The 13,446-nt window shown below is 40.7% G+C and overlaps 1 protein-coding gene across 4 annotated transcripts in view; it reads left to right on the forward strand.

Moving 5' to 3' along the window:
- The window catches only part of LOC106655644 (lachesin), a 165,173-nt gene that overhangs the window by 122,663 nt on the left and 29,064 nt on the right, over positions 1 to 13,446 (forward strand). For all 4 annotated transcript variants that reach the window (XM_014376140.2, XM_023463519.1, XM_023463524.1 and 1 more), the window contains 3 exons: positions 5,112 to 5,297; positions 5,422 to 5,614; positions 7,638 to 7,766. In XM_014376140.2, coding sequence (XP_014231626.2) covers positions 5,112 to 5,297; positions 5,422 to 5,614; positions 7,638 to 7,766 — 508 coding nt within the window. The remainder of the gene's footprint in view (positions 1 to 5,111; positions 5,298 to 5,421; positions 5,615 to 7,637; positions 7,767 to 13,446) is intronic.

Below are 13,446 nucleotides of genomic sequence, written 5' to 3' on the forward strand. Positions count from 1 at the left end.
TGATCGGGGGGAGGTCGCGCGCAGCAGCAGACGCGCGCGCGCGCCTATCATTGAATACCAATTGGATATAGTACACAGTTGCGTACTACGGCTCTCGCGAGCGATCACTCGAAAGTACTACATGCATTGCCATATATGCTGCGCGGGGATCGGCGATCATGCGCCACTTATAAATTAAAGAGTGCGGTGTGTAAGCTGAAAATTTGACACTCGAGTCGAAAGTCGCGCTGAACGCTGCGCAATATGGTCGATGGCAAAAAAAAAAAATGATAATGATCGCGATAAATGAAACAATGATATCCCTGGTAGACATGCTCAACGTTAATAATGGCATACTGATTGAAAAATGATCGTTTAAAATGCTTCAAAATACATGACATTTAATTGGCTTATTTTTGCGATTTTTTGTTACAATAATTTAGAAATATTACGCGCGTTTTAAATAATATATGAAAATGACAATTAAATTGTTTCAAAAAAATCTAGACCAGTTTTCAACCACTTTGAATACGATAATATTATTGGTTTATGCTTCTACCACTAGATGTCGATTATCTTTGTGTGTAAATCTGCAAGCGGCAAAGTAAAATTAATTACATAAGTGAAAGCACAGTTTGGAATCGATGACAATTTTTCTCAGAAATAAACGAAAAACTTTAAGCATTTCTACCAGAATAGAAGCGCGAACTGAAACGAATAGAAAAAGTAAAGTACTCGAGCTCATAACGTTCGGATTGCATCATTATAAAGACGAAATATATACCCAATATAAAAAATATATATATACGAAGGATTGTCACCGCGTTGAGAAGTTGCATGCTGCATGGCTTTGTTTCATACCACCTGTTTTCCCCTGGCATAATACAAACCAAATATATTGTGTATTATGCAGGGTCAATTATTCCATTGACGAAATAATCAAACAAGCTTCGTAAGCAGTATCTTTATATGCACAGTATATATATAATAATAACAATATTTATATGAACTAGCTAAATGCATATATTATAATGATTGATATAAAATATACGATATATGTATGATTATGATATTTATAAATAATGTACAGAGTTGGAAGCGCGCGCGCGACGACGAAACGTCAACCCGCGAGAACAACGGTGCGCGTGAGTTTATATCGATATTGAATAAACAGCTGAACTCGTTGTGGTTGCGCGTATTGTGCTCTCTCTCTCTCTCTCTCTCTCTCTCTCTCTCTCTCTCTCCCTCTCTCTCGGCGCGGTGTGTTGTATAAGGTACGCACAGTCTACTGCACTTAACATACCACACTTCACCGCAGTAGTTGCGCGAGTGTACATGAACACGTATATACACGTTCGCGATAAACTTGAAAATATACATAATAAACAGCGCGTCAAACGACGGCTACAATATGAATCACTCGCGGATTTTCGGGGAAAAGCTCGGTCCGAGCGGGTTAAGTCCTCCGCGTATCCGCGCGAGCTCATGCTTTGCGCGCGTTATTATTGCTCGCGCTTCACCGCGAAATGAAACCCTGTGTGTGTGCAGTGCTGCTGCTGCTACACGCTCGCTCACAGGAATCGTTACGTAATAATGATAATGCGCACATGTACGTGTGTATACGCTTGTTAACCGGCCTGGGGGCACTTTTACGCGCGCGCGCGCGCTGCAACAGCGGATGACGACGACGACGAGGAGGAGAGAAAAATTACCCGACTGGAAAATATAAAAAGGGCTTGTAACGCATGTTGGCACTGCACGCGAGAGGAAAACGACACATTTTCATATGCGTATAATGTTCGTACGCGAGCTAAACAATTGTGTGTTACGTACGAACGACAGACAGTTAAATCTGCTAAATAAACCGACGAGTGTGCGTGTGAGCTTTTTTTTTTTTTATTATAAAAAATACACATGTATCTCGCTTGTCATTTCGAAGCAACAGATAGGCACGGAATATGCGCTCGAAGTTAAAATGATTACACCACACGATCCATACACGCAACTGCACCCTCTCTCCGGTCTCTGTCTTCGTTGTGTATACATCCGCGAAGCTCGTCGTTTGACTTTAATTAAAAGAAGAAAGCGAGAAAAAAAAGTAAAGTAAAAGACTCCAACGCCCGAGCCCATAGCTGCGCTAATTCAGAAAAAAAATGTTGGCGCAAGCTCGTGAAATTCTCGATATCGAAGAAGCTGGGCTGAAAATATAAAGCGCGCAGCGGGCAGCGCGCAGTTGACGCATGGGATCGCGAGAGCTTGCAAGAGGGGCAGGAGCTTGCGCGCGGCAGCTCTCGCACAACTCGTCGAGGCGAAACTTTTAATTAGCGAGTTTATCCATTTATCTGCGGACGAGAGGCGCTGCAGGCTGATGCCGCGTACTATATATATACATGTGGATGTATACAGCGCAGCTTTTCAAAAAAGTAACACACGGAGTCCGGCGCATTACTGTGATGTGTGCCGCGCTTCTCTGCATCCCCACACGCACACAGATACATACACATGATGAAAGCTATGCGTATGTGTATTATAAAACGATGTTGCCGGGCATAGCTCGTTTGTTGTACTTGCTTCACGCGCGTCTGTATGGGTGAAAATGGTGAACTGCCTCGGTGTCTCGAGCGTCGCCACCTGTTTATTTACATACATTTGCGTAGATTACACTCGGAGGAAGTGAGAAAAGCTCCTAAGAACCTTAGTAGGCGCGATAAAATTGGAATAAAAAAAAGGAAGAAGAAAAAAGCAGCCGGAGTTAGGATGAGACAAAAAGTGGCGCGTATTACCGCAGCGCATAACACGCGGCACACGTATCTGTATCTTACCGAAGGTAGATGAAAGCGGAACGAAGAAGAGGAGAAGCAGCGAACGAGGATATGGTGGCGCGCGCGAGCGAGGAGATCCCGACAATGTTTTTGAGCCAACGAAGGAAGGAAAAATGAAAAAAAAAAAAAAATTAGTATTACAGTGCGCCAGGCAGTCGAGCGCCGCCGAAATACTTTGCATTTGAAAGAGAGATGCTATACAGAGAGAAAGACAGAGCTCGCAGACGATGGAGAGATCCTGCGTGGTGTGTAGAATCACTCGATTCGTGCGCAATACATACGCACCGACGTGACCATATCGCTCTGTCTTTGTCTCTTTTTCTTCTCGCTCTTTTTATTCCATAGCCATATGAGCGCAATTATGTTTCCCTTTTGTTCGCTGCTTACACTGTTCTCTCCTTCGTACGTGTGCTAGACGATGTAGACGAGCTCACTTCACGCGTTATATTATTAGCTCGTCATTGCGTAGGCATTTTCCGCGCTAAAAAATCTTCTTGTACTCGGCTAAGCTTTCACTTTCCCTCGGATTTCTCTCGGATGCATGTGTCGGACACGCATGAAATCGAGTCGATATCTTTGATCTTACAAAGCGTAGTCGTGCTTTGTACTAACTTGAAATTCTACGTGTTTCGCATTTAAATAAATTACACAGTACAGTAGTTCAAATGTCGCCGCTATGTGGCGTCTTTCTTCGCGCATTATAATTAGAGTTGAAATTAATATAAATTGTTCGTTGAGTCAATTAAGAAATCATCTTCGTGTCCCATTTTAAAAATATTCAGCTATTTCAATTATCTCTTTTTTTGTGTAATTTTGTTTAATTAAACACTGAATGGAGTTCAAACTATCCTCGCAGCTCGTTCAGTATAAACAGAAATAGAATTTCATGAAACGGCTAAATTGTATAAAAATTTGCTATATAATAAATAGATATATCCCGTTGAGAGAATATATTACATATTTAGATGGAAAAAAGACGAGCGGCCAATATCGCCCGAGTGCGAAACTAGCTATGCTTATAAACTTCCCAATTCGTCGATGCAATATTCCCAAGCACGTATAACTTTTTCATACGCTCTCGCGCGTATGTGCGGCTGTGTGTGCATGCACACGCGCCGCTGCCGCCACCGCCGCGGCGAGAAAATTCGTATTATCGTAAAGCCTTATAGTATATATAAGAAAATGCTATATATGTACATGGACGATACGCGTTGAGGGAAGAAAAAACAGCGCACACATACACATGAAAACGAGGAGCTTTCGCTGTACGTCGTCATTGCTGCCGTCGTTGTGTGTGTGTGTGCGAAGCGATGCTTTTAGCCGCATATACGCGTGTGCACGCAAGTTGACAAGTGCCTTATATACATATAACGCGGCGCATTGTGTATACGCGAACGTATATTATATATTCTCGTCGGGGTTAGCAACTTTGCGAGCTGTTAAATGAACGCACATATAGATAAATATATATACATAATATAACACCCGAAGCGCGAAGATAACGTGATCGATACTAAATATTAGACGCAGCACCGCAGCTCGTGCGCTTTAACGCGTACACACGGCGTACAACCACTCGCTCTGCTCTCCGGCGCTTTTTATCTAGCTTATCTGCGCGTTGCGTTGCGCCCGTTCGATCGTGAGGCATTACCACTGCGTGTCGCCTCTGTTATACGTACGCGTGAGCGTGAAATACATTCGCGCGGGCGTAAAAAAAAAAAGTAACACAACAAACGAGGAGAAAGAGAGAGAGACACATCGATATACGTATACGCACCGCATTTATTCAATAGGGGGGTGGTGGTTGATTTGCATGCCTGGCAATTTTTCGCAATGGGTTTATGTATGATACGAAATCAACGCGCGGGCCAAACGCGTTACATCGTAAATTAAACCTTCTTTTTTCGTACGCAGTTTTTTCATTTTATTATTATTTTTTTCCATTGAAAATTGTTTTTTTTTTTTAATTTTTGGTTCTCGATAGAGACGCGTTTGTTACAGCTTTGCGATATCGGAGTAGGATTATTATTTTCCATTTTTGTTACGATGCATTTACTGGACTCGAAGCTAAAATTTTTGATTTCCGTATTTTGATGCGCATATAAAATTGAGAGAAAAAAAAAGAAATTGCACTGCTAAGCTATGATGAAAATTATACCTAAATGATAACGATAACGATGCTTAACATAAACGACTTGTTGCCACCCCGAACTCATTAATTAAAGTGCTGTTTTTTCGGGGGGTCGTTGTTGTTGTTGTTGGCCGTTGGCTGTTTGCGTGGGCGTTTGGGTGTAACGACGGGGCACATAGGTGGCCTGGATCAAAGCCGACACCAAAGCCATCCTGGCGATACACGAGCACGTGATCTCGAACAACGCCCGGCTCACCGTCAAGCACAGCGACTTCAACACGTGGACGCTCAACATCAAGAACGCCCAGCCCGAGGACCGGGGCACCTACATGTGCCAAGTCAATACCGATCCCATGAAGAGTCAGGTGAGTTCAGGATATGTCACGCAATAAACGTTTATCGTTCGCGTTTTGCGCTTACGCACGCATCAACTTACACTACAACTACGGATATACGCTTATATGTATTGTCCTGTACTCGTATATATAGAGCGCACATCTGGAAGTCGTCATCTCGCCGGATATTATTTACGAGGAAACTTCGAGCGACATAATGGTGCCGGAGGGCGGCTCGGCGAAACTTATCTGCAAGGCGCGCGGCTACCCCAAGCCGGAAATCATCTGGAGGCGCGAGGACGGCAGCGACATTACCACCCGCGCGAGCACCGGCAGCAAGAGCAAAGGTAAGCATTGTGTGACACATCGTATATGCGACTGTATTCTCGCGAACATACATCTTTTACTCCGTGTATAATGTATAATACGTATAATACGGACACCGCGAGCACTCGCAAGTATACACAGAGTGTCAATATTGTTTTAACATTCAAAGTGGACACGTACGTGGAAAATGAGAAGCAAAATAAAAAAGAAAGAAAGCAGCCGGAAAGTTGTTCGGAATTTTTCGCGGTCAAACTTTTACACGCGTCCCGCTTGCAAGGAAGCGCGCGGTTGTGGCACGGGCAGGCTCGGGCGAACAAAGTTACGAGGAAAAAAGGAGCCGCGCGCGTGCGGGTGTAAATAAAAAAGCAGCCACTGCACCTCGACGTCGATTTATAAATGAAGACACTGATAAACGCCCCCGGTACTGCATATACGAGCTTCTCTCTCGCGCTTCCCCCGCTTCGGTGAGCGCATGATATTTTGTACAAACTCGTTTAGAATCCGGAGACCCAGCCGCGCGCGCGTGCCTATACATAGTCATTGTTTTTCGCGAAGATAAATGCCGATCGCTCTTGGGCGCTTTGGCGCACGTATCATTGTACCTACGCGCGTATTTTTTCGTTGTCGCTATTCGCTCGCGCTCTTCCGCTTTTATTGCAAATTGAAGCGAGCGCGTGCAAATATTTTTTTCCCCGACGCGCTTCCGATTATGTAACGGCCCGCATATAGTACTTACTTATGATGTGTGCGTACGCGTGCATTAGTTGAGGGTTTGTTTTTCATTTTTATTCTGCTATACGCATACGCAACTGCTGTGTATTTATTTTCAATTGCGTCTCGCTAGCGTACTGCTGCGCATCAAATTTGCCGGAATTTATGTAAGGAAAAATTTTTCAGTGTATTGCTTACTGTTTATGGTATTATATGAGCAACTCTATAAAAAGTTCTTATAATTCAAGGCTAGAATCGCGATTGAAATGGACGTAATTTGTTCTTTATTCGCTAAAATCATTCCAAACTGCTTTCTGACTTTTACATTAACTTTAGGAATTCGAATACCCAAGGAAAAATTCTCTAGAGTTCAAAAAATGGCATTTAAATGATATATTTTTGAAGATTATTTAAGTACTGACGGCGATCAGCGACTAGAGCAAAGAAAACTTAAGATTACATTATAAAACACTTGCTATGAATTCGTGTGCTTTAATCATAAATTCATTGAGATAGAGAAAGATTTTATTATCCTGTTACTTTAGATAACTGATCTTAGGCCAGCTCTGTTTGCTCAGCTGGCCATATAAAATCTTCAATTGTGTATCACATCATAAAATTCAAGCGTTGGTCAGATTTTTTTTACGATGCACTTTCTAGTCAACATTTTCGTGCACATGGCTATACAGCGCATATTCATTATAATAGTCAAGTGCGTAGTACATGTCAAGTTATAAAATTAGTCTTTTGAACACTTACTTGAATTTTTTATTTATTTGTTAAGATATAATACGTAAGCGATGCCAAAAAAAAAGTCAGAGAAAAGTTTCAAATGGTTTCGTTTCACGTTGATTACATAATATGAGTTTTGATTTATGGAAAAACGCAATTCTCCGTCCTCGTAAAAGAAAAATTATCCGAAAAAATTTTTTCATAGAACTACTTAATAATGCCCCAAGCAATGAACATGTTTGTAATAGTTTCGATAAAAATGAGTTTTTAAAAGCAATATAAAGCTGCTGAGCATTTTATATTCTTTATGAAATTTGCGGAAAGTCACTCGTACTAAATGCAAACATACCTACGTGTGTTAAAATTCGACGCCGCAACATTTTAATAATTCCCACTTTTTCTTATTACTTTGTTTCATTCTCAAATATACATTTACATTTGTATAAACGTTGCAATATGCAATACAACGTAGAGCATATAGACGCGCGCGCGCAGGCGCCTCAAGAAGAGCTGCTGCGCATTATTGAAAAACGATTATTCACTTGTTGCTTATATATGTATATAATACGTTCTCTCGTTGTTGCCTTGCTGTGTTCGCAGTGTCGCAGGCCCAGGGCGAAATTCTAAGCTTCCCGAACGTCGGCCGGAACGAGATGGGAGCTTATTTGTGCATAGCGAGCAACGGAGTGCCTCCGTCGGTGAGCAAACGAATGATGCTGCAAGTTCATTGTGAGTAATTCATGTTTTCTTCCTCCTCCTCCTCCTCCTCGTCCTCCTCCTTCTCGCGAGCACACACACAGCTTTGCGCACCGACGCCTTGCCACACATATAAATGTAGCTTGGCAGGTGCGACGCGTGTGCGTATATATAATACATATAACAATATACGTATATATTTAAGCTCTCCCATATATAGTACATATAACAGTAAACGCACGTGCGCAGATCGATTTTTCTTCCTCGGCTCGGAGAGTGTAAAACGTACAGTGCTGATACGTTGTTCGCGCCGATGTTCAACAACGAGAAAGCCTGCCCCTCCGCCTCGTATACATAGAGATACATAGTCTCTTAACATGCACACACTGTACTACAGCGCAAAACGTGTGCACGAGCTTATATACCTTGGAAAACATCGGGTCGTTGTATATACGGAAGCTTATACAGTAGCGAGCGCATTTTCAGCTCTTTTCGGCTAAATGATACGAGTATATGATATGCAGCGCCGAGCCCGATCACTTCTCGACTCGTACCACTGCGTCAATTCATTATTCACGCCCGCGGAGATGTGTACACTGCTGCTGCTGCTACTGTTGCTACATACGCTGCAATTCCGCAGTCAACGATCAAAAGTCTCGCTATCTCTGGTAAATTTAATAACATCGAGTGCGAGCCGAGCCGAGCCGAGTCGAGTGAAAGCTCTCGAGAAGAAGGAAGAGAAAAAAGTAGAACGTATAATACGAAATGAGCCTGGTACATGAGAGCTGGTCTGGCGCATTATACGTGTATATAGCGGAGTAATGTATGACTAAAACCGCGAAAGGCGAGCTCACGCGCGCAAGAGGGAAGAAGATGAACGAGAGAAGATAGAAAGCGTTGCAGCACACGGGGCTGGCCGCCGCCGCCGCCGTTGCCTCGTGCGGTCAAAGCTAGCCGAGAGAGCTGGCGAATAGAACCAGGGAGAAAGTCGGACTGAGAGAGAGCGAGAGAGAGAGAGAGAGATAATAAAATTACACTCGCACTACGGCTACAGTTATATCGACTCGGGCCAAAAGGATGCGCGCGTAGAATGAATTAAGCTGCGGTTACCGGGGGGTAGGAGGACTATACCGGCCACTAGGCTTCCGTCCATCTATCTCACCACCTTCTCTCTTACTCTCTCGCTCTTGTACACACTCTGTAGGGTCCCTCGGCCTGACCTATAAGGTTTATATCGTCCGGAGAGTGAGAGGGTCTCGCTGTACTGTGCAGCTCGCTCGCATCTTAGATCTTTACTTTTGCGCTATATACACACACACACACGAGCTGATTCCCTTCCCGGAAATTGAATGCCCTTTGCCCTCCCGAGGCCTTTTACTCCGTATATACACCATGGCCAGCTCCCTAACAAGACCGATCTGCTGCTTCGGAAAGCGATAGATATTATATACTGCGCAACGGTGACTCCGAGTCTTATAACTCGATGGACACTCTCGACCCCCTTTGCGCAAGCTCGCACTGCATTAGCGCGCTCGAGCCGTGGCGTACTACGTTTGCCACTTTTATCGTGTCTATATGAGCATTTCCACGATTTACCCGTTAAATTTTTTAATAGAAATGGGTCTTATTTTGTTTTCATTGATGCTTGTAATCTACGTTGGTTCATTTTTTTGGTTTTCTTTTCTGTGTGAAAAATAAAGTTTTTCAAGCGAAGTAACTATATTAAATATAGTGTATTTGACTTTTGAGACTGTTTGACATGACAATTTGACCTCACTCTCCCCTTGACCTTTTGAAAACAGTAAACTAAAGACAAACCGAGTACCATTCGCATAAGAATTATACATTCAAATAGTATCATAAGTTAAAAATAACGATTTTATTTATCAGTTATCTTTTTTTTTATTTCATACATAACAAGAAGTCAACATTTTTTTCTTAGAATATTTTTGAAAAATTTAGAGTTGGAAATTACATATTATATAATATATTTAAAATTGGTTATTACATGAAAAATATGTACAAAGATGATGAAAAACTAGTAATGTAATTGTCCAGTAGTTGTATACTTATTTTAAAATTCTTATTTTTTACGCCGTTTCGCACCTGCCATATGCAAAAACGTTGTCCTCGTGAGTAAATCTAATTTGAAAAATCAAACTGCCTGAGTATGCTAAAATTTTATCGCATTTATCACTTACTAAATCTTCATAGTTCCTCGTCTGCGAAAATATTTTTTGGAAGATTGATGAAATTGGGTACTTGCGTGTACCATTCATTACACTCGTCCAATGGGTTGGGTGGTTGAGTTTCGTGCATTATTTTTTGGTCTGTATTCGATTTTGGCTCAGTTTTAGATTCAATTTGGCACTTTTTACGAGAGAAATCTTTGCAAACTTCGTAGTTGGTTTCTTGGTGTATATTTGACTTCGATGGAGTCTCAAATTCATTTTTGCACTTATTGCTTTCAAAATCTATGCGACCTTTATGAACTGATTTTTGGTGTCTTAATAAATTGCATTGAGCCCCAAATTTCTTTTGGCACTTGTCACATCCGTAATCTTTACAACCTCCATGTATTGTTTTTTGATGTGAGAGCAAATGTGATTTTTGTCCAAATTTTTTCTCGCACTGGTCGCAAGCAAAATCTTTACGACCTTCGTGGACTGTCTTTTGGTGTCTTCTCAAATTTCTTGTATCCCCGAATTTCTTATCACATTTGTCACATCCGTAATCTTTACAACCTCCATGTATTGTTTTTTGATGTATGAGCAAATGTGATTTTTGTCCAAATTTTATCTCGCACTGGTCGCAAGCAAAATCTTTACGACCTTCATGGACTGTTTTTTGGTGTCGGAGCAAATTGCCTCGTTCCCCGAATTTCTTTTCGCACTTGTCACATCCGTAATCTTTACAACCTTCATGTATTGTTTTTTGATGTAAGAGCAAATTTGATTTTCGTCCAAATTTCTTCTCACATTTGTCGCATGTGTAGTCTTTACGACCTTCATGGACTGTTTTTTGATGTTTTCTCAAATTGCTTCGATCCCCAAATTTCTTCTCGCACTTATCGCATTCAAAATATTCGCGATATTTGTGTACTTTTTTTTTATGTAAGAGCAAATGGGATTTTAGTCCAAATTTCTTCTGGCACTCGTCGCAAGCGAAATCTTTGTGACCTCTATGGACTTTATTTTGGTGTCTTAACAAATCTGTTTTTTGTCCAAATTTCTTCTCGCACTCGTCGCAAGCGAAATCTTTGTGACCTCTATGGACTGTATTTTGGTGCCTTAATAAATCTGTTTTTTGTCCAAATTTATTCTCACATTTATCGCATGTGTAGTCTTTACGACCTTCATGTACTGTTTTTTGGTGTCTTCTCAAAGAACTTTGAAGGCCAAATTTCTTTTCACACTTGTTACACGAGTGATCTTTCCGACCCTCATGCATTGTTCTCGCGTGCACGAACAAATGCGATTTTTTTCCAAATTTCTTCTGGCATTTGTCACATGGGTAATCATTGTGACTTTTGCGTACTTCCTTCTGATGGTCGAGCAAATTCTGTTTATATTCAAATTTCTTCTCACACTTGTCGCACTCGAAATCATTGCCATTGTTGTGAATTGTGTTTTGGTGCTTTATCATGGTTTGTTTTTCTGCAAATACCTTCAGACAAATATTACTAACGTGTGTTTCGTCCTCAGATTTCTTCTCATTTTTATCCATTTTTGTGCCTAAATTAAGCGATAAATCTTTCTATTTAGTACCAAGGAAATTGAATAAGTAAAATTTATCTTTTGATATTACTGATTGTTCCGTCATTCAAGACAACACTCTGAAAAATGTATACGGCCGAACAAATTAATAAGAGTTATGTTAGACCAGAGACGATGTCTAGATGGTTTATGATTATTGTTTACAATTAAGACTCGGATTATTCTATTTGAATTTTGTCAATTTATAATTTTATACCCCTGTGTATAAGCACATGAAAATAAATGTTCTGTTCTGTGCCCTTTATTGTGTGGCTGATAATTTTCCATATTATTTTAATTTTTTTTTATAATAAGCTTCCAATAAAAACAAAATTGGACCTGTTTCTAGTCAAAAATCTGACAAGTAAATTGTGGAAATGTTCATATACACCACACTTACGAGTTGTTTATAAAAATGAGAGCTCATTTTTTACTCACGAAATCAATGTCTAAATGAAGCTGATTTCGTAAATTAAATTTGTCAGACCTGGTAACCTTCGTCATGTAAAAAAAAAACACAAAGCAATTGCCGCATTCACGAGAATCGATCCATTTTATTTTTCTTTTTTTTCATTTTCTTTCATGTTTTTTTATTGATTCGATTCTATTCGATTCGAAGGACGAAGCCATGAAAAATATCACCGAGTAATAAAAAAAGCGGGTATTTATATGGAGCGTTAGAAATGAATGTCTGCGCTCTCTCGAGGACTCCTCTTCTCTATTTTTTTTATACGCGTGCGCACGCACAGTCAGCTGAGGCTAATTATTTTTCTTTACGCAGAATTGCGCCCATCAAAAAGCTCCCTTTCATCCAGCCCCCCCCCCTTCACCCCACGCGCTTGGCTTTCATTTTCCGCTGCAATTTAAAAGTCACTGCGGATGAATCGTCGCGCGCGCGCGTTTTACGCGGACGCAGATATGCGCCCCGGTGCCGTTGTAAACGAGAGCAGTTTCGAGCAAGTGTTTATATCAATTTTCTTTGTCTTTACGCCCCGCCCCGCGAACGATCAATCGTACACCGATGTGCGGAACTCTCGGGGCAGTTAAAACTTCATCGCTCCAGCTACTTTTGCCGTTATTTTTTTTCGTCTTTTTATATAAATAAATTCCGCAGACATACAGTGCACTATTTTTACAATCCACAATCTCACAAGTGTGCACTTATTGTTTTACTGCTATACTTTATCAAGGTAGTATATATACGATTTCTTCAACTATATAGTCTTATCTCGCTGCGCTTCGAGCGCTATACAGGGCCGTACTATTAACGATATATAGATACGTGTATATATCTCTGACCGTATATACGATATATAGTGCGCGTTTCGTAACTCGTTTTCTCAGCCGGTCGGACTTTAATTATTTTCCAATTCCCTTACGTTTCTTTAATTGTCTTTGGCGCTTATCTAAACGGAGTAGTTCGCCTTTCCTCTCCGTATACTGCCCAACGTGCCGGAGATATACATACCCATCCGAGAGCGAGTGTCTGCGAGTTCTCTTTTCTCTTTTAATCGAAAAATTGTACCCTCTACTGTATAAACGTATATGAGCAGTTCTATAGATAAAAAATCCTTGAAATTCGAGACTAAAATCACGATTGAAATTATTGTCGCTTGATGCATGTAATGGACGTTGATAATTGTTCATTGAGGTCCAAGAAACATGGGATAACACGAAAACAAAGGAAATATTGATAGGTATTTTAGCTATAGTTTTTTTTTTTTTTATATTTCGTAGGACGAAAATAGACTTTTTCCTGTCAAAATATCTATATATTACGTGTTTGAAAATCCCGAAATCATTCAAACTCTTCTCTGACTATTTTTATGGATTTGGGATATCTAGAGAAAAAATCATTATGGTTCAAAAAAATGAATTTGGTATGATTTATTGGTGGTTTGAATGTTCAATTACACTGAGATTAAACATAAAAAATGAGAGTTATGATAAGAAAATAC

This window comes from Trichogramma pretiosum, unplaced genomic scaffold, assembly GCF_000599845.2.
Source record: "Trichogramma pretiosum strain Unisexual culture from Peru unplaced genomic scaffold, Tpre_2.0 scaffold96, whole genome shotgun sequence".
Taxonomy (NCBI): Eukaryota; Metazoa; Arthropoda; class Insecta; order Hymenoptera; family Trichogrammatidae; genus Trichogramma; species Trichogramma pretiosum.